The sequence below is a fragment of the Anser brachyrhynchus genome (genome assembly GCF_964034855.1).
Source record: "Anser brachyrhynchus genome assembly, chromosome: 2".
NCBI classification, from domain to species: Eukaryota; Metazoa; Chordata; class Aves; order Anseriformes; family Anatidae; genus Anser; species Anser brachyrhynchus.
In genome coordinates, this window is record NC_137695.1 from 11,897,550 (window position 1) to 11,924,230 (window position 26,681).

Genomic DNA, 26,681 nt, shown 5'->3' on the forward strand with positions numbered 1-26,681 from the left:
TTATGCTATGAGGCTGCTGTGTCATGGTGGCCTCCTCCTTGCACTCCCGGAGCTATTGTACTTCTCTACCAAACCACAGGCAATGGTCATCATTAAACCTTTCTGTGCAGCTATTCAGGGGGGAATGCCCTGCTATTATGGGTTGGCTGATGATGGGAGAAATAATTTCTTCACTTTATCTGCATGGAAGATGAAGGATCCAGGTGCTAGTGATGAGATGTGTAAGTCTGATGAGCTCAGAGTGCAGAGCAAGAAACCATACAGGAGGAAGGACAGACAGTACGTGTTGGCAAACCAGGGGCATGGTGGGACTAGGGCTTGAGTCATGGTGGAAGGAGCTTGGCCTGAAGCTCAGACAGAGTTTCCATGAGTCAGAAGACAAAGCTCATGGAAAAGAAGGAAGTTTCTGGACTCTGTGGCAGACTCTGTCTTTCCTCTATAAATCTAACCACAGGATGATGGACTTCAGTAAAAGAAATATACCATTCTTTAATATTTTTTTTCAGTATATTTCTTCTACTTTAAGAAAAAGAAGTAGAGACATTTGGAACTTCTTGTTTTATATATGTATGTATTTGCTTGTGTGAATTACCACCTGCAAATCTGGAGTGCATGTATATGCTTGGTGTGTCGTGGGAAGCCAGCAGAGTTGTGCAGGGGAGAGTGGAGGCTCTGGGCTGTCTTTGTGCAGCTGGGGATTGTGTCACCGAAAGGGACACAGACAGCCTTCGTCCCCAAGCCCCAGGGCACCAAGGGAATGCTGCAAAGCTCACCCCCATGGCCAGTAGGAGCCTGAATGCCTTTCAGACCTTGCTGTTCTGAACATTTACGAGGGTCCAAGGTGAGAATTTAGTGCTGGGCTTTCCTAAAGATTGATCACTGCACCTGAATCTTTGAAGAGGAGCGAAACTCTAGACACATCCTTTATCTAACTGCATGTGCTTTAGTGTGTGTGCTTGTAAGTTTTCCATCAAACATCTGTCTGTTCCTGGACAGCAAATGTGGAGACTTCCACCAGCAGAAGCATTAACTTTGCACTGACCTTCTAATACGAGCTGATTCCATGTCCAGCCTTGGTGTGAGAAAGCAAGAGGAACAGAATTTTAGTCTAGTCCATTGTATGAATAGTTTGGTTCCATGAAAAAAGAAAAACTAAGCTTTTTTAGGGCTGTGATGTTGACCTACGATGTCTTTGCTGATATAAAATCCATAATATAACTTCTGATTACCATCAAGAAAATGTTAAATTACTCACATTTTTCCCCAAACAGTCGATCTTTTTCAGAATTATTTAGCTCATGATACTGCTCTTTTTCACAGTGTACATTACATTAGAGAGAAAAGGAAGTCAAAATCCTAGGTGTTAGTGTAACTAATGAATTTCGGGTCTAAAGAACATGGTTTAATCCTAAAATCTGTGGCACAAAAAGGCTGAACTGACTTTAGCTGCACTGTGAGACTCACAAAAGTTCTGAGTGTAAAAGCTAACACTCTCTCATTCAGGGTGGGTTATCTGGGGATTCACAGAGCCCAAACTTTAAATTTGCACATATAAATGCATAGGATTTTAAAGCCAGAAGGAACCACCAAGATCTAGTCTGACCTCCTCTATAATGCAGTTGCAGAATTTCACCTCGTAATTCTCTGCCTGAGCCAAATAACATGAGTATTCATGCTAGAAGTGTCTGTGCTTTAATTCAGTAAGGGAATAGGTATAATACCAGGCTGTTTATCCTGCAATCTCAACACAGCCACAGTACCCAAATAATGCATACCAAGCATCAAATTCTCTCAAATTTGTGGTGATAGTAATAAAAATTGCTAAATGCCTTTGAAAAACAAATAAATCTGATTAAATCACTCTCTGCTTGTGGCTATCCTCTGAGCAGGAAAGAACATAAATTGTTAGATACAAGATTTATAGAATATTATTCACTTTTCCGGGTAACTCTCTCTATTCTTAGATCTTTGATATTCTGATAGCAATGTCCTTTGCAAATAATGCAAAATGATGTATATTTTAGCAGCTGGTTAGGTTCTCAAGAGGAAACATTCTCTAATAGCCCAGTGCTCCTGAGGGGCTTTTACAAGCAATAAAATCCAAAGTATACAAGTCAGATTTTTGTCAAATCTTGGTTATACAAACATGAATTTCAGCTCTGGAGATTTTTTTTTCTCATTGCTAGACAAGTCCAGATGATGTGAAACTAGATTCCTGCATCCTGCAGACATTTGAAGAGTCAACTGTCATTGTGTTAGAGCAAATATTTGGAATCTGAAGAATGGCATGGAAACCACCTTCTGATTTCTCCACTGGGGCAGAGAGGGGGGGAAAGGGCCCTCGCACAGCAATATCATTGTTCACCAAACTCCACTCCCGTCTGTACTTTCTATGTCCAGAGATGAAGGCAAAAAAATACTCTATATGTGGTGACACAAAGGTGAGGTGAAACCTTTGACTTCTTCCCTGTACGGGTGAGGAGGATAAGAAGGACAAAGATTGATCATAGATCGTATTTAATATGGTAAACTGAAATTTGGGATGAAGTTTATTGAATATGTCATATCCAAACCTTTTCTCACCAGTCTTTGTTTTGCTAAGCCCTACATAAAATTTCTAGCAGCCAAAAATCACTGGCAACATACCAGCGGCTTGCCCTGCAGGGACTGCTTATTTTCTACCATGCTAGACATGTTTTTGTGAACATTTCCTGTATTGGTGCTTTGCTTTCACTACCACAGTGATTCCCAAACTAGAACTTGTGAACCCAACTGAAGTTACGATACAAAGATATAAAGTTTGGAGGCTGGTGGAAATAGAATCACAGAACCAAGTCTCACGATGCGACCAGAAGAGGAAAAAGGAAGGAAAATTGTGAATTGCAAGTGTAGCTGGGGTTGGGGACATCTCTAGAAAGCCTTGGGCATTTGCTCAAGAAGCTTTTAGAAAGTTTTCTTTTTTTCTTCTTTTTTTTTCCAGTCATCTCCATGCTTTCTACTGTATTAACTGAATTTTTCTCCTCAAAATCCTCCTTTGGGCCCCTCTTCCCTGGTTTCCACCATTTCTAGTTACTGGAGCTCCTTGCACGGTGCAACATGAAAAGAACTTCTGAAGCACTGGTCGCACCACAACACTACCACCGTTCCTACAAACGTTACTTTTCCCTCTCCTTTCTCACAGCTTTTAACTGTCCCTGGTGAGAGTAAATATTTGCTGTTCATAACAGGGATTAACAATTGCTAATTTTTTTTTCTTTTGTCTAGGAAAATCCCACGCCTAGTTGAATTACAGTGCAAAATAAACATTGCAATAATTCATATAATATTGGAATAATAATATCAAAGATGAGACCTGCAAGATTTTTTTTTTATCCTGGAAAAACATTGTGGTAGATTCTTTTTTCTTCACAGACATTAATGCTGTTTAGACATGTGGCAACAAGGAAAGGATTCACTGAACGTGCTTAGCAGATGTGCTTGGAGAAAAACTAGCTTCTGCGAGTGTGTATTACAGTCAGCACCCACATCAACAGCAAATGTAATACTGTTTGCAAAGCTGATATTTAATTTACTGGCTAATGACATTCAAAACCACAGAGACTGCAATATTTCAGTCCTCACAATTCTCAAACTTTTTTTTTTTTTGATTCTGAATTTGGAAAACCCAGCTGCATCTAAGAACAGTGCCGGAGATCCACTGAAAACAGTTTGGGTTTTCTGTTATCTCTTTATGAATAAATGAAAATATTATAGCAGGAGATGCTCTTTATCTGTCATACAAGCACGACATTTGTGACGATTACACTTAGCAGACTGTGGATTTTGTGTTCGGTCTTTTGAGCCCGTTAGTATTTACATTTGCTGGTTCAGTCATACATTTTTCTGCCAAAATGCGAGGCTTTGCTAAGCCTAGAGACCAACTGAACTTTAGCAGGTCATCTGGTTAAAGCTAAGTTAATAATTTATACATTTACATTAAACAAAAGCTTTACACTTTTTAAAAAGATTTTGCTTATATTGGCTTTTAATAATTGGGCCAAATTCTCAACTGCTGTAATTTAGCTGAGTTCTTAGGAATGATATTCCAGCAGAGAATTTGATCATAACATTTACATTTTTATAGCTATAATGTAGTGTATTTTACATGGAGAGCTGCATCTATACACATTATATACATAATTATGAGCATAAGTATACACGCATGTAGAGGTATATACCGATTGTATAAGTGTGCATCCAACTGCACACGCTTTGTTTTCAGTTTGTGATAACCATCATTTGTTATCAGTTAATGCTCTAAACAGAGAAAAGCATGTAGGATGACATTTTTATGTGCCACCATGGAGTAATTATGAAATATTTGTAAATGGCAATTATTCTACATAAAGATATGTCATATTTACAAGACAGAGTGGAAAGCCACAGAGGTGGCTGTGACAAGAGAGCTCAGCAATGACATTCAAAATATTAGCAATATTCTTAACAGTATTTAGGGCACTTTATTGGTGCAGATGAGGTAAGCTTATCTGCATGATGGTTGGTTTGCAAGTTTTGCAGTAAATGATCCAGTAAGAGCAATAAGATGTATTTTATTTGCACACTGAAATTCTACTGGCAGAAAACGCTGAAAAGAGGGTTTATATTTTTGTCACACTGTAAAGAGCAACTAACGACCCATGGAGAATTTGGGAAAACGTCCTATTTACATTCCATCCTATTTATAGGGTCTATCTTTGCATACAAAGGCAGTCTTTGTTTCTGCAGGCTTTGTCAGCACCTGTGAGTTATTCCCCCATCAGTAGCCATCGTTTTTTTTGTGGCATCAAACTTCATTTCCACATGCAAACAGCTTTGTGATGCACGCACATCTGATGGTACGGTACCTGGCGATTTTGTCCGTGCAGGACATGGTGATGAGCTGCTCTCCCAGCAGCACGCCGTCCCACGTCTGTGCCGCGTTGTGGCACCGGACGGGTATGGTTCCTTCTCCAGACTCGATCTTTGTTCGGAGGTGCCCTCGGTATTTTCTCACTATGTGCTTGCTGCTGTTCACTGCACAAAATAAAGGCAAGAATGGCAATAATTAGATGCTTTTAGATGCCTTTTGAAAGAAACCAAGAGGCTGTGGTGATACCATGGCTTGCATTTGCAATCGCCTGTGGAGTGCCTTGAAGTTGGGTGCAAAATTAGGTGAAAGTATAGCTCAAGAAAGGGGTACAATGGAGAAAAGCATGATTTGCTTTTCACATAAATCAAAAGTTTTATATCATAGAATCATAGAATCAGTAAGGTTGGAAAAGACCTCCAAGATCATCTGGTTCAACCATCACCCTACCACCAGGTCCCTCAGCCGCTCCTCACATGACTTGTGTTCCAGCCCCTTCATATATACTGACATTACACAAATTGAGGTCACACTGATGTTCTCTTCCATATTTGAAAAGAACAGAGATGATTTTCTTTTTAAAGAAACAACGCGATTCTTTTTTTTATTTTCTCTTTTCTTTTTCTTTCAATCTTATAGGATTGAGCTGTTTGGAAATGTTTGGAATTCCCAGTGGCTGGAGGGTCTTGGTTTGGTGACCAGAGGCTCAGATGTCTGATCCAGGCCAGTCCAATAGCTTGCTGTGACATTCAGTGGTATTTTCTAAATGAGTTCAGAACTGAGGTGTGGTTTGTTACCAAGAAATTTCACTGAAAATTCTCAAAAGTCGAAGTTTTAACTTCTGGGCCTAAAGAAAATTAGAACTTGGTAACTACTGTTTGCTTAAATTCCCTCTGTAGGGATTTTTTCCCCTAAAGGGAGTTACACTACTGCCTTGTGCCATACTGGTCTCTGCCTTTGCCGTCCGTCACTTCAGCGATATCACATATTTGAGGACAAGGTGACTGCTGTTGGGGTGGTGAAGGGCAAGCAGCTAATACATGTGTCCTGTGCCGCGGTGAGCTTGTCTCACAGATATACAGTGAGTGCAAAATATAGTGACAGTTCTGAAGTACTTTGCCATAATTTTTTACTTTTTATAAAAGGTTATTACTGAAATTACTCTCAGTGTCTTATCATGCTTCTTTGTTCCTGAGTGTTTTGGTTGTAAAAGAATAGCAATGTAGAAGCAAGGAAATCCTCTGGGTCTTCTCACTGTCTTACCTCAGAGGGTTTTGCTGGAGAGCACCTGAAGAATACCTTCTCCATTCAACAGACCTTTTACATTTTAGCCCAAAGGAAAAGGAGAGACGGTACAAGGTGGCCTTCGCTTTGCAGGAAAGCAGTACTGCTTCTACAGACATGAGGATTTTGACCATATTTGCAAGTCTCCTGTGTATTTTTCCATGGCCAGCTCCTTAGCTGAACCAGGAGGTTCTTGCTGGTGAAAGTGATGCTCCTCAGCCCTCAGTGTGCTATGGGGTTGCCTGGCCTCATTCTTCACATAGAGTAACACTGGGGTGTCCCAGGTTGACTGCTCAAACCTCTGGCCATGAGTGGTTGGGTCCGTGGATGCTCCCCAGCCACCCGCTCTCTCCCTCCTGCCACTTCTCATCTTTGCCTTGTAGGACTGCTGCCTGCACTGCGAGCTCTGGTTGAAGCAATTGATTGACTTTGGCTGCTGCCAATGGATGGCTTACAAAAAGAGAATGGGAAAACAAATCACTTCAGCCCGCTGGGATTAGCGGAAGCAGCAAACACATGTAGAACAGCAGAGTCAGCTGTGACCTGCCAGCCGATGTGGTGGCTGAGCCCCCGCAGATCATTTCCTCTTGGATCCCTTCCTGCTTTTTTAAAATTCAGTGTGGGGAATGTGCGTGTGGGCAGTTGGCTGGACCAGGTATTGATTGGATTGAGTGGCCACAGCCAAAACTGATTCCCACCCAAAACCAGGCTCCATCATACCTTAAAAGCTTGCAGACGCTGCAAACTGCTGCTTCGGGAGCTGATTTTGGGGGAGACTGGCTGTTGCACTTCCATCCCCACTACCTGCTGTGTCCCTGGTGGGAGACACAGTGGGTACTGTCAAACTTTGGTCAAAAAAAAAAAGAAAAAGAAAAATCTCAGCCTCTTGGAGACGTCTCAGATCCCTCTGCCCTCAAGTTGGGTTGTGCCAGCTCTGTAGGGAAACCATCCCCATGGCTGTGTGCGCTGCCCATAGGTACAGCTCTCCTGCCTGGGGTCCCTCCTGCAGCGTTGTTCAGAGGATGCTCTGTGTATGGGATTAGCTGTCTGGGAACCGGTCCATATTCTTCTGGCGTCTCTGCAGGAAACTTTTTAAAATGCTTCTGAGCAGTGATGAGCAGCATGTTTTATTATTAAACAACAGAGGGATGGGGAAGGAAGCATGAAATTTGGACAACAAAAGGAGAAAGTGATCACTTCTGCCTAACAAATGTGTCTAGCTGTGCAACAGAGGAAATGTACGGCAAAGCCACTATGCCTCAGTCTGATCACACCGAGATCTGGAGGTATGGCAGAGCCAGACCTCTGCCAAGGGAGCAGTGAAGAGTGACTCAAGAGGCTATTGCTGTTCCGGCTGGAAGAAAGTTTTACTTTAAGTAAATTGGTTCTCTTTTCCTAAGCTTTCCCGCAGGTAAAATGAAGATAATGATGCCTCCTTGTTCTGCAAATTCATTTAAAGGTACTGCTCAAAAGCTATTTATGAAAGCCAGATGTTATTCTTTCAATAAAGATCTACCACAGGAGTCCACCTGCAGGAAATCCCCTAGGACAAAATGATTTGTTAGTGTTTCTTTCCTCATCCTTTTTTTTTTTTTTTTTTTTTTTTTTTAAGAATATTTTCTCTAGCTGGGTCTCTCTCCCCATTTCTGACCTCTCTCTACGTTCCCCTCACTTTTTCAGCTCCTGCTCTGAACCTCCCCTGTACAAGCACTGGTCTCCTTGACCACTCTGTTTCAACTGGTTCCCCATGTGCTTTGCGTACGTGCAAGGGGCCATGCAACTGCTAGGGAATTTTATTGACCACATGACAAGATGAGCAGCCCATTATGTATGTGACTTTGATTTCACTATATATATATATATATATATATATATATATATATAATATTATCTAGGGTGTGGCAAAGCATCCCCCAGTGTGCTGACAGAGATAGGGAGAGAGCCAGTTCAGGGATAAAAATATCAGCAGCCCTGCAAACAGCTGTTGAGCATTTGAGGAATCTAAAGCATAGGCCAACAAGCTGAATGCAGAAGATCTTAAACATTTCTGTGAGTTTCGAGGGGAATACTTGTCTAATTTTTGTTTGTCTGGATGTACAAAGGCCAAAGTACTCCAGGTCTGGTTGCTCCTGTAGCATCTCAGACCTGGCCTGCAAGTACTGGGAACTGAAAATAAAGTTTTTTTAAAGCATTAAGAAGTGTGTGTGAGACACACAGATCATCTCACTTTCCGAATGCTCACATTAACTCAGCCCATGTATCAAACTTTGCCCTGCCCAGGGTGCAGCCAAGCAGGCAGCATTAGCTGATAGGATTCAGGCTGCTGAGGCCAGCATACGCTCACCCTGGGATGCACTTCCACAGCACCGATAAGGGGTTTTAGCTGCTCAACTGCTATTAAATTCAATGAATAGGGTGTGACTAAAACCCTCTGCTGTGCTGCCTGTCTCAGGCTGCTCACATTACTGGGATAGCCGGCACCCATGCTCCAAAAAGAGCCGCAGTATGTACAGAAAATACTAATAACCCAGACCCCTGAGTACTTGCAGATTGGCAATGATTAAATAAATCCAGATCTGCATTTGCAACACACCTAGCTCCTTTTTAATGTCATCAAATAGTGCAGGAAGATACAAATATTGAAGAAAGAAAAAGATGTCTCGTGTTTTGCACTGGAGCTGCAGACAGACTCCAGCACACGAGCTGCTTGCTGGCAGTAAGAAATGCAGTCTGCTTGCTGGCACAGTCTGCTACAGACCATTTTAAAGCAGCCTCAGAAATATATTTATTTATGTAACAAAGTCACAAACTACAGCCTACTGCTGTTCTGCTGTTCAGCATGATCAAAGCGTCAGTGACTACGAGCATTTCTGATCTTTGCTGTGCTGCTCCTCCAACTGCTTAATCTCAGCTAATTGCAGGGGAGAAGGCGTCTGAGGATGCCACTTCAACCAGAACAAAATGTCAATTCAAACCGGAATTGGAAAGGACAAATTTAAAAATCATTTGGAGTGGATTTATGATGTGTGCTGTGCTCAGATGTGGAAATTACTCCTGAGAGTTTCTAAGATAAAAAGGTGCTGGATTATTAATTATTGGATTATAAATTTACACAGGTGGCTTGTATTCAAAATAGCATCTTGAAATCCACTGATTTCAAGGCTCGACCCTTATTTTCACATTTTCTCCAGGACCAGTTCTGGCTTAAATGGTAATGAAAAAGCCACTCTATATTTATTATTTAGTTGAAGAGTGAAGAGGAAATGGACGGTGATTAAACAGAATCACATGAGTAAGGCTCTGTCTGAAATTTTGCTTGACTGCCTCCGAGGTTCATTTTCTATTTCCCTGCTTCAGTGGAGGCTGTTCTCTCCTCATGAAGGAAGAAATAAAGCAGCATATCTTGCATTTTTTTCCCCTCAGTGCTGGACCTTCCATTCATCAGCATAGTTTATAAAGCTTCCTTAAAGTGGTTTGAAACAAAGGGGTGGAAAGAGAGGTGTTAACATCTGACTGCCTTTGTACTTTGATGGTTGTTAGAGATGCCCGTTCCTCAAGCAGATGCTGGATAAATGAACACCATTGCAGTCTCTGGAAGTGTTGCAGTGAGCATCGCAGCATTCTGAGAGCCTTGGACACGTCTGCTTTGCTGGTAGGCGGCTGCCCAGATAAATCTCTGCCGCGTTGTGCTTTAGCAACCGACAGAGAGCAAGGCTAAGGTGAGATGGCCCAGCTTTTGGAAGCAAGAAACTTTAGGGATATTCTGAAAGGAGACTGAGTTTAGGAAAAAAGAACAGGGCCCCTCACAAAGGGCTGTGTTGAGTTGTGGGATTCATCGCACCCATAGCCAGGCAGGTAAAGGCAAAGGTCTCGTCTGAGGGTCTGCAGAGTTCCCTCCGTGCCAAGTGCAGTGATGCATCCTTCCACCTGGGAACACGCACCTGGCTTATACCAGTCAAATGTACATGGAGGTGAATCCCTTAAAGTCCAGACATGCTTTTTAAATGCAGGCCAGGAGGCCTCTTACATCTCCAGGGAGCTCTTCTGCCCACTGCCAGAGCCATGCAACGCCTACCATGTGCCAGAGCTCAGTTCACATCTTGGTTTTGGACCATGTCATTAAGCCAGATACGCAAGTGTAAGTGCTGAACACATAGTTTATCCAAGAACACCTGTGATCTGTGGAACTGAAATTAAAAGTTGAAATTGAACTTCTTTACCCTTTCCCTCCTCTATGAGTCTTTTCTTGCTGAAGCCCTGGCTTTGAAAAGCAGTCAGGTACCCCATGGCCTGATGAAAGGTGCTGCCTTTAGGATGTTATTCTTTCTCCTCATCATTAATCCTCAGATAACGTTCATGAATATTTCTACTTCTTCCATAATTTCTCATCTGTCAATAGTTTCAAGTGACGTACAGATAACGTACAGATAAGAAAGCGAAGGGAATCTGCCCATTCATAATGCACCAATATGTGGCATTTAATCCATCTCATTGATGATGAGAAAAATGTGAAGTTTTTCAGTTGAACAGAAAGGAAATGACTGCATTATTTGTCCTTTTCTGGTTTAAGTACATGTCAATTAAATTAGTATTTTAGGTGTAAGCAGTGGTGTTAGAGTTGGTAAATGAAGGAAGGGTGTAAGAATGCTACCCCATCATAGCAAAGCTCACCACTGTGTTTTAATGAAAATTCTTCATTTTAGACCATCAAAACGCCTCCATATATGATCAATGAAGGGTAAAATTTCACCTCTTCAGGTGACATAGAACTTTTATAAAGACTTTTTATTATTTTTGTAGAACAATATGAAATGCGTTGCATGCTCATCCTAGGGGGAAGTGTTGGCTACCTTTATGAAACTAACTGCTAGCACGGGAAACAGCACTCTAACAAAAGAAACCTGTTTTGGTGTTGGACTAACTTCTAAGTGAGCCCTGGTTCCTCATCAAGCTTTAACCCCTTGGGACAAAAAAAACTAACAAACCAACGAACCACAGAAATACATCAAAGTATGTACCTTGCAAACAAGTTCTCCATAATGTCTTTGAGGAACCGCTGGGATCAAAATATGAGTAACTAATTAAAATTCTCTTTAAAACAATTTGTTGACAACAAAATCATGCCCACTTTTCTCTGAAAGCTATAAATAACTTTTACAGGCAAGGAGGAATGGGCAGTCCTGGGTCAGCGAGATCCTTCACGCGACACACAAATTCAGGCTGGAGACTCCAGCCTGCTCTGGAGGAGAAATGCATTAATATGTTAAAGACAAAAGCACAGGATCTGTAAGTGGAATTAAGATTCTGTGCATGTGGCAATCAAGGAAAGTACAACTCAAACACTTCAGGATTATTATTTTTAATTACTAATTGCTCCTCTCATCTAAAATTAGATGTGCAGTGTCATTGCTTTGGAAGTATAGAGGCCCCTGAAGAGAAAAGTTTGGAGACCTGGCAAAAGGCTGTGTCGGCTTCGTGAAACTCCATGATGGAGAAAAATTCTGCCTCTGAAAACTTCTTTAGCCTCATCTCCAGCCACAGAGGCAAATTAGCTGGACTCAGCAATGATCAGCTGAATCTTTGGTAGTATGTACTGCTGGTGCATAGGTTAGCATCTGAGCAAAGTCAGGGCAGCAGTGGGAGATGCATGGGGACAGCAAGAGACTTGGTGGTGTGCCATCAGCTGGAGATCAATGGGTTACCTATGTCATCAGCTATGCATCATCATATCTTCTGCCTATTTTCAAAGAAAATGGAAAAAGGTTTTCTCTTAAAGCTGGGCTTTATCTTTTAAATGTGCTTTCTGTGAAAAATTGTCAACATTCCTGGAATTGCCCATTTGGTGACAATTTTCTCCCCTGTCATGTTTTAATCAAAAAGTTTACACAAACAGAGGCAATGTACTACTCATCATAACCCTCTTTTCTTTATCAAAGAAACATGCTGTTATTCATGTGAGTTTGGGGTTTTTGTTGTTGTTTGGAAATTGGAATCTTCAAGAGTGATTTGGAAAAAAAATGTTATGAAAGAAGCCAGCAAAATATGAAAATAGAAAATGAAGCCCAGGAGACAGAAACAACAGAAATCTGTCAATAATATTTCTGCGTTAAGATCAGCTTCAGCCCCTCCGAGGTTGGTATGAGCCTAGAGAGGCTGTGGTTCCTGCTGCGTCACTGGACTTACTCAGCTCAGCTTCAGCTTCTGGAGCTGCAGATGACAATTACTGAGTGAAGTCCTATGGTCTCTGGGTGGACTAATCCAGGCTAGATCATCAGAAGATGGTCTTAAAAATCTATGAATTGCAATTGCTAAATTATCCTGAATAATGAATATTCTGAATATAATAGTCTTTAAAATATATAGTGCTTTCCACTTTAATACCTAATCTGTGCATTAATTACCCTTCCTCAAAGCTGTGACAGCTGGATACCTTTTATTGCCATTTTACGGGTATGGAAATAGAAATAGCCAGAGTAAAGTGAGCTCAAGGCTAGCTGGAGAAGTAGCAGCAGTGTCATAGTTAAGATTTAGTTGTGTTTGTCACTCTTACATAGCTGTCTCCAGATTTCTCTCTTCAGAAGACTCCAAGAAACTCCCCAGGAGTCTAAGGACTTTGAAAAGCCCTACAGATCTCAGCTGGACCTGGAGGTGCCTGACAAGCTTTATAAAACTCAGCTCATGAACTTTACCTGTGGCTCCTTCTCAGTGGAAGAGTAAATTGGACCGAATTAGATCTGAGTGGGTGCACTTTTTACCACAGGAATTTCTTCCAGTTACAGTTTGATCTTTTCTACCCAAAATACATGCCACGGTTAGATGTGTATCTCAGTCTCCAAACTCCAGCGGGCTGTTGGATGTTGGGGGTGGAACTGGAGCAGCAGTGTCCTGGAACATGTGGTCTTTTGGGCCATTCTGCAGAAATCTCAGAGAACCTTGGAACCATGGACAAATTCTGGGATAAGCAGCTTGTCTGGGTGAAAATTTCTACTGTTATTCTGAAAGCCTCTCAGCCATGACCTTTTGCTGAGTAACGTAGCCTTTTTATGACATCTGAACATTGCGTCCGAATGCAATGTTTTACACAGCAGCAAAACCCAACAACAAAAGAAAAATCAATAAATACAGTGCAATTCTCTTTGGTGATTCAAACATTCTGTTAAAATTAGGATCTGATTATAGCTGTGGAAACCTGTTTTCCCGAATCCTAACAAACACATTTTGCTTTACATGAAAGCTTTTCAATGCTGTGCCCAATGCTGGCTTTGAGCTCTCCATAGTTTCCAGCCTCTTCTTTCTCTTTTCCAAGATAGACACACACTACACAGACATATCCTTCTACAAAATCTTTTTTTCTACTTTAAAACTCCCCCTGAAACAACAGAACCCAAATAAGCCAAAGCAGCCAAGAATATTACAAGGAGAGTAAATTGGGATATTTTCAATGCATTGTCAAAGCCAAAGAGTTTTCTCATAATGTATCAGTTTTGACAAAGTTTTATAACAGAAACTGAAAAGAGGAGACCTGCTAGCTCAGCTGAGTGTCATTTTACTGGAGCCCTGATCTAGGACTTGGGAGATACAGCTTCAAGTTTCTCTTTGAGCCTAAGTGCTCTTGAATGAAAAACCCACCCTGAACTAGGCATGGAAGAAAGTGGTGTTTTTTTTTTTTTTTTTTTCCTACCTCTGGCTAGTCTGCTGATAACCAGGAGACATGAAAAATAAGGGATGAGATCCCATTTTCACACAGTTACTTTACTTCAAAAATTTGCCCAGAAGGTTTTGATTCGTCTCCAGCCAGTCAGTACTTTGAGACCTGAAAGTTGTCCACATAGTCGTTATTCTCCTGTCAGCTTTAGCAAAACATCACTAAAATGCCTAACTACCTGGCCTGACAGAGATTAATAATAAAATACGAAGCAACAGCAAACTTTGAAAAGATGATTAATTGGTACCAAAATCTTTTTCCAGTGTAGCAAAACCTCATTCAAAGGCCCATTCTGGGCATGATAACACCAACACCAAACCCACCTGTGCTTTCACAGCCTCACCTCACTCTGTCCTCAGCCTTCCTAAGCCACGGGATCACTTGTTTCCCTGCTAGGTTCAGGGATTAGAGACGAATTTAGGCACTGGCAAAACAACCAGTACGGCAGGCTCTTTAGGACAACAGACATGTCCTTCGGATTACCAAAACCGATGGGATTTTCAGCAGTCAGATGCTGGGGGAGGAAGAGCTTCTTGCAGCACTGGAGGTGAGTCACAGCACTGCCCGCAGGCCTCGTGTGGGGTGGGCGGCATGTGTTGGAAGAGGAAGAGGAGCTCAGCTCATCCCAAAGCTCTGTGGAGCCCTCCCCACTCCTCGCAGGCCTGATGTTGCTGTCTGTCACCCACCAGCCAGCAAAGCTGGCCGTTACCAACCCCCTCAGGCTTCCCATCCTCACAATGGCCCTCCTGTCCAGGGTCCCACTGCTCCCTCGCCACCACGCTGCCTTCTCCTCAAATCCCTTTGCCCACCTTTTCCAGAAGTTTTCCCCACGGTCCCAGAACAAACTTATGCTGGATGTCGGGGAGAAATCCTTGAGCTGGCTCCAAGCAGCACCACCTCCACACCACGAGTGACGTGCACGTGCTGGAGAGCACTAGCCAGAGGTGAGTGTGCTGAGTCTACACTCTCCATATGTAGTTAACCTGAATGAAAACAGCCACGCTCTGGAACAGCATTTCAACAGTGTGGGAGGACTGAGTTAGAGAAAAGGGCAATCGCATTTAAAGCTGATGGGTTGCTCCCAGACCTGAGCAGGGACATACGTTCCTCGGCAGGCCAGCTTCTAGCTACCTGTAGAAAGTCTTTGCATTTCCTCTGTACTTATTTTGGCAAATTGAGGCTGTGCTGGTGGTGTGCAGAAAGGGGCCATTGCTTCAATAGGACTTGATCTCATAGGAGGCTGACAAATGGTGCTGTGCTCAGACCCCAAACCCAAACTGTTTGGACCATCCCAATCTAGCCCTAATGAAGCGAAAGGAGAATTTCACCTCAACTTCTTTACTAACCAGTTCCCGAGCCCCTGAAACAATTCAACAGCCTCATGCTGTGTCTGCCATTTCTGCAGTATCCTGTAAATGACAAAGCAATCTGGGCTGACTACAAAAATTCATCCAGTGCTGGGATTATTTCTCTTGAGGCAGTGTTCAGTGTTACAGCCTACAGTGCTGTGTGCAATTTTTTTTTTTCATTCATGTTACTTCTGGGCATGGTTCTCTATGATAATTTTTTTTTTCCTGAGGTCCCCCAAGGTATTATTCTGCTCAGTCATATGAAAAATAGGAAAATAATGCACCTTCATCCCAGTTCCACAGACAGGTCATTCATCAGCGTAAAATCAACTTTACAACCTAGGAGCAAGCTGCTTCACGCACTGAATAACTACGAATTTCCACAGTGGATTCCCAAGCTGCAGCAGGCCAGCAGTCACAATGGAACAAAATGATACCTGGGAGAACTTGTACAATGGAAATAAATAGTGTCCAGGCCCCAGTGATGACAGATAGCTACTCCTGATTTTCCTAACAGGGGTATATATCAATCTGTTAGAACCTGTGATAGCTACAGATACTTGATTTCTGTTCAGGTCACTGAGTTGTTTAGATGGTTCTTGAAATGCCTTTTCCTCCTCAGTATCTATTCACAAGAACAGATTTTTTTCCATTTAAACAAAATGTGGGACTGGCAGAAGGAAGGCGGAGATTTCTCCCCTTGCACTTTCAGTAACATCCCCCCAAACCAATGCTGTTGGGTGTGATTCTAGCCCAGGAGGTGTCTGTCATAAACATCTTCACTGTATTTGCACCCTGCTACCTGCCTGCAGGACCCTGAATGCAGAGCTATGGGGCTGAGAGTCTCCTGACAGCTGCAGGTCATTTATGTCCCTCTCTTGCAGATGGACAGGTTCCTTAGCTTCTATTTGAATCTGGCCCTCTTCAGCCACTTTGCCCAGGACAGGACTTTCAGATAATCTGGTTTGGGTATCTTATGCTGCTGCAGTCTGGGTCAGCCCCATCTGAACACAGGGCTGATTCTCTGGTGTGAGCAGAGCAACCCTTCAAGGCAACCCCATCTCTAGGGGTTAACAGAGACCATCTCGTCTGAGCATGGGATGTAAAATCCAGAAGCCAGAGCCACAAGCACGGAAAGCACAGGTTTGTACAGGGAAATTAGAGAGGGCAAACTTGTCTTTCAGGGTACTCCTCAGCTCCCCAGCTTCTGGGAAAACTCCAGTGCACATCTTCTCCCCACCACATCACCTACTAAGGCAATGATCCAGCTCACGTGGTCGCAAGTGGATCCTGTTTAGATGAGAGCGCTGCTGAATGTGTGTGCATGAGAGCTTCAGCACAGCTGTAGGTTAATAGACAAGCAGGAGGAAGACCCCATGTGGAGCAGACGCAATGGTGTGTTTCAGACCTAAAGGGAGCGTGGGATAAAGCGGGAGCTGGGCTATCAAGGAGTCAATGGTACAAGGCAATACAGCATGTTAGCAAGAGATAGAAAAGCAGCCCAGGGGACAAGAATGGAGACAAGCCCTGGGGCAGATTCTGTTTGTCTCTTTCGCAGTCCATGTAGTGAAAAAAAAAGAGAGTGCATCTCGAGGAGAAAGATGGACAAAGAGGTAAAATCCTGCCAGGGAAGGAGTAGTGGGGAAGTGGAGGATTTATTAGCTCAATTTTTAAGCAATTCATTTTGCTTTTCAAGAGGTTCTTAAATAATAAAAAAAAGAAGCCAGCGAGTCAAGAAGCCCTAAATTAGCTGGAAAGGTACTTCAGCAAATCAAGAGCTTGATTGTTCTATGGTTTGCCCTAGATTCAGGAAAAGGTGTAAAATATGCAACAGTTACTGTAGGGCTAGCTGTCCCCATGGCTGCAGCTCCAGCTCAGGAGATGGAGTGTGTGTGATGTAATGGGAAATACCAGCCTCCTTCAAACCTCCAGGAAATCAATGTTAACTTTGTGCTGCGGTACTGCTGGCAGAAGGCAGAAATACAGGCATACCTTGCTCAGATGTACACAAAAGAAAAAAGTACTGGAGAAGGAGACGAGCTGACCTAGAGCACCGAACTGAAGCAGGGCAGATGTGTGTGAAGGAGTAATTAGAGAGCGGTGAGGGCACTGAGAACTTGATGCTTCATGATATAGCTGGGCTACAGCCTTGTGGTTGGAAAATGAGGAAGGGAAGAGAGTCTTGGGATGGAGACTGGCTGAGGAGAAGGAGCCAGGATAAATCCATACAAACTCTCACAACAGCCTGAAACCCCTCTGGTATTTCCCAGCCTCTCTATTCCTGCGATACCATCGAACCTGGCTGGTCTCTCCCCCTGCTCTCTCCCGCCCCTGCACCTCTCCTCTGAGCCTCCTCCCCTACTCTTGGATTGTACCAGCCTCTTCCAAAGCTTCAAATTTCCTTGAATCCCCTCAGAAGCTCTTCCAGCTGCGTGACCTACAGACAGCAAAAAGAGTTAGAAAACTTCACTCCATGCTCACAGCAGCCCTGTACCAGCTGGATTTTGCCTCTGTTAGAGCTGGCTTGGGATACATCAACAAACAAGTTGGCTCCCCTCAGACCCATGAAGGGCATCATTGCAAATCAATGCACGATTTGCTCTCTTTGGCCCTAATCTCTTATTTTTCTGAGTGAAGCTAGCATGGGTGTGGACTCCCTGACCTCTCCTGCTCTGCATTGCAGCCATTCCCAGGAACCATGGTAAGGTCAGATTTTTACACATGCCACTGACTTGGTACCCAGCACTATCCAGCAAGAAATAAACTGGGTTTCAAGTGCATGCTAGCTTATCTCCTCCCTTACCAGAACAAAGCGCATAAGAAAATGTGAGGCCTCCCTGAGGGTGCTGGGAAGACACGGTGGATAATAGGAAATTTTTGGAAGGAGATTTGAGAAGTGGATTTTACTCACTCCCTATATTGATAAAGGCTTATCATACTCCTTTGCAAAAACAGAAACCACATGGCGAGACACTGTTTTTAAATGTTAATGCATCTTTAGAGAATAATCAGTAACGTTTGATGGCTTGTGCTAGCTCTAGGAGAAGCCTCTTTGTTGTTTAAGAAACGAAACAGCATTCATCTGGAGTTCCTTGTCATTACTGGATGAAAGAAAGGTTATTTCTGTAGTTAAAAAAGAGACGGAGAGAGGGAGAGAGAGAGAAGATCTGAATGATAAACATTATAAAATACTTATCTTTCCAGATGTCTCTGGGATAATGTGAGCTAAAAGGAAATGCTTATCTCACTGAAGGACAGCTTTTGGCAACATTGCTTTTTATACAGAGCTAAATTCTCTTAAGAGCATGGGACAAAGGTAGAGGGAGCTGCTTATAGCAGTGAAATACAAACCAGATGTGGTGCCCCTTCAAGTCCTGTTATTGAATCACTCTGTAACCTTTGGTAAGCCACACAGCCCTTTGTGCCTCAGCTTCTGCATCAGGGCAACAATTGGTATAATAACCATCATGAAAAGTATTTTTGTGGCCCCTACAAGCTCACCCTGTGAATGCCAGGTGTTGCATGAAAATATATCTCTAATGCAGCTTCCTGCACGCCGTTATCTAAAGAAGCATTCCCTCATTAACTGGCAGATTTATATGTTTGTTGAGGCAGTCCCTGAGCCAAGCGGGGCCTGAAGTGCCCGCTTCCTCGTGCATGCGAGAGCTGCATCCAGTCCCAGATAGTCTGCGATCGTTCTCGAGAATGGACCACATTTTAAAAATAATAACTAATTTCGGTGCTTCCGATTCTGGTGTTGAGAATGGAGAGCCCCAGGAAGCCTGCCTTCTGGAAAACATGAGGGCATTTAACCAAAAATAAATCTTTTCTGATATCTTTTAATATGCACAAAAAGTGCGAGGCCAAAATTGCCTCTCATTTTTGGTATTCATAGGTACTTGCTTTTGTTTTCAGTTTTATTTATAAGGTGGTGCCTGTGTATCCTCATTTTGCTACCTCACCATGAATTTGTCTATTTGCTGCTTGCCTTTTAAAAATTTCCTTGCTTTTCTTTATTTTATATGCCCTGCTGATAGAATGTAGAAATCATGTCTGGAAAGGAAGAGTATTTTCTTTCTGAATAGGTGCATTCTCTTTTCTCGCCCCAGCAAGCTGCCGTTTCACACATGACAAAAAGATTCCAGTCTGAGGAGAATAATACTTAATCGTTAATAAATAACTCATACAAATAAGAACCGGGAACGAAACCACCATCTGATGAATTTGCCTGTGAGGAAGTTAGGTCATTGTGTGACCTTGGATGATTAATTTTACATTCCTGTGTCTACGCTTTCCCCTCCATCCGTTCTTCTGTCTTGCCTGCTTCACATTCAAGGTAGTCAGGGCAAGGACTGTTTCTCATTATATGTACATTTAGCAATGAGGACTATGAGCATTATGCCACTGTAAAATGCAAGTATTGGAAACAGTGCCTAGGGACAGCAATAAGTGTGCACCTCGTGCAGCATGCACTAGATCATGGAGTGACAGAGACTTGTGATAACAAGACACAGATCTCATGAGTCCACTGTCCCTTGGTGGGACCAGGCCCTGAGGCCAGGCAGAGGTAAAGGTGGTGCCGTGGGTTTGCAGCAGGGACATGCCTCCTCGCTGGTGGGGCAATGACAGCGATGTGCACATCTGTGGGGGGCTGACATCATGAGATCACTGGGATGTGTGGAGAAGATCGGTTGTCCCTTCACGGCCAACAAGCTCTGCAGGTCTCTTGGTGGCATCCACACTACCTCAAGGTCTGATTTGTTTACCTCAGTTGCGGGATCACCTCTAGAGGACAGCTCCTTGTAATGTCATGTGCCTGTTTAAGTATCACAGATATGGGCCCAGGGTCTCCAAGGCTGGCCTGCTGGTCTCTATCTAGTTCCTCTGCCACGCAATGACCACGTAGCTGGTCTGACCCAGGCAGGATGGTCTGTGAAGGATTCTTCCCAGAAGGGTCTTGACAGTGTTTGCTGCAAGAGCAGGTGGTGTTTGGAATGAACCTGACCTTTGACCAGCACTACAGGTGCCTTATCTCATATAATTGATCTACCTCACACTCCAGCCACTGCAGCTTGGACAGCTCAGGTCTGGCATAAACACAGCCCCTCAACCCATCCACACTGCCTAAGCCTTGATAAAAGTACATGCAGCCCCAGCTGGGTACCTGATCCTCTAGTCCAGCCAAGAATCTGTTTGATCGTGAGGACCCTTCCCAAGGCATTTTTTAACGCTGGGGTTGCATTTCCCAGCATGAAGTGCAGGCTCCAGGGTATTGCCCAGCAGAGCCATGGAGCCTCAGGTAGGCAGAGCAGTTCCAGCTCTGCCCAGCTCTGATTTTCCCCCTACACCTTCCCTCCCAACATGCAGGACGGAGCACCAGCCCCACCGCCACACACATGCCACACAGCCCTGCTGTCGACCAAAACACATTTTCTGCAAGCAAACGAACAAAGAAAGGTTTGGTCTTCAAACAAACAAACAAACAAACAAAAAAACACACAAAGGGGAAAAATGAGAGAGAATTTTTTTCTTACAGTCGGTTGTGATTTCATAGGGGGAGTTGAGGCGTGCGTCCCCGCAGGGCGAAGTGCTCACGTACAGATGGAACAGGATGTTCTCCTGCAGCCTGTAGCCTCCCTCTTTTAATCGCACAAAGATTGATCGCTCCCAGTCTTCTCGCCGTTTGCTATGATCACAAAAGAGGTTCCAGGTCATTTGTTACACGCCAAATCAGAAACATTTCTGCTCTCTCTCTGTGCTTTTCTCCCTCTGTTTGTTTGTTTTTATTAGCACCTGGCATCATATATTTTGCCTGGTGACAAGAGAAGAGAAAAGCAATAAGCTTCTCCAAGTGAAGAAATGTTTGAAGGGGGTCAAAACTGTCAAGATGCTTTTGGCTTGCTTACCTGGAATATATTCTAATGACAAAGCATGTGGATTTTTGAAGGGTAGCTCTCTTCCTCACAAGCACGGATACATAAACACATTGATTTTAAAGAGGTTCTGGCACATAAAGAAAGGTAAAGTTTTCTTAGGCAAATCAGACCTGCTTATCAGTGTGCCTAGCCATGTGTTTAAATCCCGTTAACATGACCATAACTGAGATGTGTGTTTCTATGCTCCACTGGAAAAGCTCTCTAACGAAGCACCCAGAGTTTCTGATCCCTGCCAACCCTCCCAGTCCCTGGGCACTGCTTTTCCTCCCCTTTCAACCAGAGCCACCCATGAGCACCCCATCTAAGCCAGTAGCATCTCCATGGTCTCTTGGTGTTTCTGGAAATCGGAAGCCGTCCTGAAAAGCGCAGACAGGACTTCTGCAGGCTTTTCTCAGCTGAGATGAAAAAGATACTTATTAAGATGAAGCTTTTATCTGCGAAGTGGTTCAGCAGCTAGATGGGGACACAGAGCTCATATTCCATTAGCAACAGCTGCCCGGGAGGCCAAACCCTCCCCGTCCTGCAGTTTGCAGCAATAGCTCACATTAGGGCTATGCTGTGGTGCGGTTTCTCAGATGATTTACATTTGTGAAGACATGGGTGATTTCTCTGACAGACAGCTGCCTCTGACATGTACATTTGGGCAACGATTATCACTTTGAAGGTGAAAATGTGATCAGTGAAATTCTAATGAAAGACTTCTTTCCCTCGGATGCCCTGGTCCTTCCCTCAAAAACTCGAGGGTCTTTTTGTAGGAATGTCTCTGAGCAAACTGCGTTTGCAGGTGATGGTTTCCCTAAGAGGCTCCTAATAAAGCCAGAGTCCTACCCATTTAATTCACCCTAGGACAGACCATTAACCGATGCAATTTCTGCTGGTCTCTCTGCCTCCCGTTAGAGCAAACAGGGGTGCTTTTTACCCAGCCTCAGAGCAAGTCCTTGGATTTCATCCAAGCTGCCTCTGCCTGTTTTCTCCCAGAGCAGCCTCTGTGCTATTGAAGCTGTTTGGCTGTCACTCTTCCGTGCTTTGGGTGTTTTGTCATTTTTTGATGCCGGGATGCGTTTGCTGTCAGGAGGAATTTACAGGCACATTACCTTGCCTGCCAGGGGCACGGAGCCGTGCCGGCTCCTTCCTTCTTCTGCAGGCTGCGGTGGAATTTCCCAACCACACTAATTATATTATCGCCCTGATGCAAGCCTCTGAAATAATAAAATACCCGTAAGTCCTGCTGCTTGGACTTCAGAGCGAGTGCAGTTGGTTTTAAATAATTCACTGCAAAATCAGATGGGAGAATACAAAGCTGTGCAGTCCTGGCACCTGCTATTAGTATGTTAAACCGTATTAGTGTGGGGGGCAGCTTCTACGACTTGGAAACAGTTGCTATGTAGGGATGGAGCAGTCATGTTTTGGGCTGGGTTACAGGAGTTCACAGCAATCAGCACCCATCCTGTGGCTGTTTTTTAACCTTGCTCTCTCCCTCCTACCTTGAAGGGTCTGTGGCCAGTGTGGCTGATGGGTTGGGCGATGGACAGCTGCTCTAAACACAGGCAGCTGGAGGGCAAGGCAGCTTGGGTCTTCCTCCAGGGGGGATGAGCTCCTCCGTACCACATACGCTCTTGACCTGCCGCTGGGGTGGTTTTCTGGGGGGTGAACGGTTGAGCTGAAAGGAGAGATTCATCCCTGCCCAGTGGCTGAATGGGTTTAGTAACAAAACTCTGAGGATATTGTTATAAATGAGTTTTGCATGTAATTACTACAGTGGCTTTGCAGGGAGTCTTGTCTGTGGGAGACTTGGGGACCCCACAAGGCTTCAGACCCCAGGGGATGCGGGGACCTGGTAAAAGTGGGCTGTGTGGAGCACAAGAGGCACTTCTGCAACGTCACTTCTCACCCTTGTGAGCGGGGAAATAAGTCTGAGGTGGCAGGACCTTGCCAAGCCACGCTGTACGGCCATGCACACCTGCATGAAGCAATGAAGACAGAAGCCCATAGTGAGCCCACAATGTCATTCATTCTGTGAGTGGCATTAGTGTGTCACTTCCACATGTGGACAGTGGCTAAAAGAGCAGAATTTGTCCCTAAATCTGTGCCTGTTGTGAATTACTGCAGCAGAGTCAGAATTTGAGGCTCATTCAAGAGAAATGCTTAAGAAAGTGCTAATTTTAATCTTGCGCTTAAGTTCATTATTTAATATTCATGCATATGTTTTGAGCTGACTTCAAGAAGATTTCAGCATGTACTAACGGTTTAATATATGTGAAGTGTTTTGCTGAAGCAAGGCCTAACTCTCTAAAAGAGGAGCAGAGGAGCTATTTTTAGCACATAAATGTTGGTACGGGGAGTTTCTAGTGCTACGTGCATTGCCTGGCATAGAGCACAGCATCCTAGAGAAATTAAGAGCAGGCTTAAAAAGGCTGTGTCCATTGAGAGGCTAGTAGGACAAAAATAAGAAATAGTAGATGTACAACAAATAGCTGGCATTTCCTAGAAAAAAAAAAATTGACTGTACTGGATGAAGACTGTTCCTTACTTTTTACGTATAAAATCAAGAGTGGTTTTCATATAAACCTCTTGAAGAACTACTGGTAAAATCAACCCTCTGGTACCAGTAGGGCTACTACAGTGGTAAGTGTTACAGTGCTGATTCATTTGAAGAATAGCCCATTAGTTTTAGTTTTCTTTAAAAAAGAAGACTTGGATTTATTTTTTCTTCCCTATTCGCCTGTTGATGTAAATAATCCCACTGAAGTCAACGTGAATTTTACTGCCATCATTGCAAGATAATCAGACTAAGATATTTGTGTACTTTTTGATGGTGAATTTTAGAAAAAGCTTCTCAAAAGTTCTTTCTCATCCTTCTTTTGTACATCAGAAAACTTGCGTCTTACTTTTCATCTTTTTTGTAAAAGTCCTGAGAACTTGAGGATTATGGTTGTCATAAAAATGAAATCTGGGAGGGGCAGGGGTTTTAATCAGACTGGTTAGAAACTGTCAGGTTTTAGTTGTGCTTTTAGCTTTTATTTAACTCAAGCTCTTGACAACGAATTGTTGAAAGAGAGTTTCCCTTTGAAGTATTTGTCACTCTTGCTTCTTAGAGAGGATAAAGTTCCCCTTCTGGAGCTATCTTCCACAAGAAAATTCAGGAAAGCTGCACCTTTAACACTTAGCAATATGAAGAGAAGGAAAAAATGTAATTTACATATTGCTGCAACTTTGTCTTGTGGATGGGATTATTCTACATTTTAAATATCTGAAGCAGTCACCCTGTACTATCTTTACAGCAGTGGAAAAAAATTACCCCAGTACATGGCAATTCACCTCGCCTACAATAGATACTTTAAATAGGTCTGCTGAATCACACTCCAGAGAGGCCCATCTCTCTTCACTGATGATAAGAGGAGCCTTGGGGTATCTAGTTCACAGTTGACTAACTTGTAGACATCTCAAGCAAGGTGTCAAGAACTAAAATCAGCTCAGTGAATCCATCTCTCCTGGACATTCATTCTCTGTCCTGGCCCTCGCTCTCTCTAGCCTCCTTGTCCCTGCTCTTTGAAGCTTCCAGGCTATATTCAGAGAAGCAGAAGTTTTGTTTTCTCTGAAGTTAGTGGCACTATTTGTAAATGCTGGAGAAGTGGTTCCTTTACAAGGAGAACATCACTTTGAAAAATAAGTCTTTTACTGGAAATTCCTGAAGTTTTAAATCCAGCTGTGGAGATCAATTCGAGCACATAGGCTCAGTGGGAAGACGTATGACAAAATAGGGAATACTATTTACTATGTCCCACAGAGCCACCTTTTCTGTTCCATAGGGAGGGATGGAAAATGTAAGCCGAGACATGTACTTTGCTTTCATTATGGTTTTGGTTAGGGAACTGTCTTTCTGGTCTCAGTTTGTATACCACTTTGTACAACAGATTCCAGGAGAGGACTTGAATTTGGGTTAGGTTAATGCAAGTGCATAACAACACAGAAATCCTGTCTGTGTTTCCCCCAAGCCTGAGGAGTTAGTATACAGGGAGTCCCAGTGGAGCTGAGTTAACATATCTGTCCTAAAAAAGCTGTCTTTCTATGTCCTGAAAAACTCATCTTTAGCTATGCAGCAGCACAATGTGGCTTCTCTGCCAGTGGGAGTTCTCTCCTTTTATAGAGAAAAAAGGGGAAATGTGACTTTAATATTCAGTAAATGCATTTTTCATTTCATTTTAAACACCCCCATTCTCTTTCATGACAAAGCTCCTGACGATGGCCTAAAACTGAATGCAGCAATAGATACTGTAATGTAATTGGAAAATATATTACAACACGCAGTTTTGCTTCCACATGGATTTTAAGAAAGCAAAACCTGATTTGACAGTATCTTCAGCCCTGTCTTTCAAAGGTGCTTAGACTTGACAATTTTTGGTTGAGATTTTTATTATATGTGCTGGTCAGGGAAGCAGTGGTGTCTGCTCTTGGCTGAACAGGGAGTGATTTGAAGTTATTGTGAACAAAGCTTGTGCTGCGCTGAGGATTCTCTTAACAAAAGACTGTTAACATTGATCCAAATAAAATAATAATATGACTGAACATGTTAGGGAAGTGAATCAATACAATAGTTTAAGATACAGTGGTAACACTTGTTTCCCAAGAGACTGTAGCACAAAGCAAGTACTAGGGTTGCTACACTGCTGAAAACATAATAATTTAATGTAAACTTGAAAGCAATTCAGATTGAAATAGAGAGAATATTGTTTTTTATTAAACCCTTCAAGGCTCTTGTCCTCCTTTGTCAGCCAAGCTCATCTACTCAATATACTCTCTTGTCTTCAACCCCAGCCTGAAGTGAAAATAATCACTATTTCTATTAGCATTGCTTTGGAGCCAAAAATATCATAGGTGCTCACAAGAACACAGTCTTTGTGTCTGTGACCTGATGCAAACCTTCTGAAGACTAAGGGAGTTTTTTCACCACGGTTAATGGCCTTCAGACAAAATTTCATGAAAATGCCAAGAAGAATGAAAGGCAGAAGAACGGTCTGTAGCTAAGGGCTTTTGATTTCTTTCCTTCCTTGCTTCCTTGGTTCCTTCCGTAAGAATAAATGCCACCTCAGCTTCACTTCTGCTTGGATTTCATAGGATCATAGGATTTATAGGATTCAGACTGAAAGGGGTCTCACCTCTCTAGCTAGGTAGCACAAAGCTTTATCCAGTTGCGTCCTGAAAACCTCCAAGATGGGACTGCACAACCCTGCTGGGTGCCCTGTTCTACTGTGTGCCTATTCCCCTGTGGACAGTTTGTCCTTATATATCCAGCCTGAGCTTCTCTTGTTCCATCGCATGCCTGTTGTTTGTCATCTTCACCACAGTCAAGACCTCATTTCCCCCTTTTTGCTGACCTCCCATAGGTTCTGCTGGGTCAGCCATCTTGTTTTCACATTGACCAGGCCCAGTTCCCTCAGCCTCTCCACACAGGCCAAGTGCTCCTGTCCTTTAGCAGGTGGCCTCTGCTGAACCTGTTTCAGATGGTAGATGCCTTTCCTGTA

At 43.2% G+C, this 26,681-nt stretch overlaps 1 protein-coding gene across 3 annotated transcripts in view; it reads right to left on the reverse strand.

The window, feature by feature from the left end:
- ADARB2 (adenosine deaminase RNA specific B2 (inactive)) overlaps positions 1-26,681 on the reverse strand; it is a gene marked incomplete at its 5' end in the record, with an annotated part of 313,600 nt that overhangs the window by 18,931 nt on the left and 267,988 nt on the right. For all 3 annotated transcript variants that reach the window (XM_080578920.1, XM_080578921.1, XM_080578919.1), the window contains 2 exons: positions 4,884-5,052; positions 20,758-20,909. In XM_080578920.1, the coding sequence (XP_080435046.1) occupies positions 4,884-5,052; positions 20,758-20,909 (321 nt within the window). The remainder of the gene's footprint in view (positions 1-4,883; positions 5,053-20,757; positions 20,910-26,681) is intronic.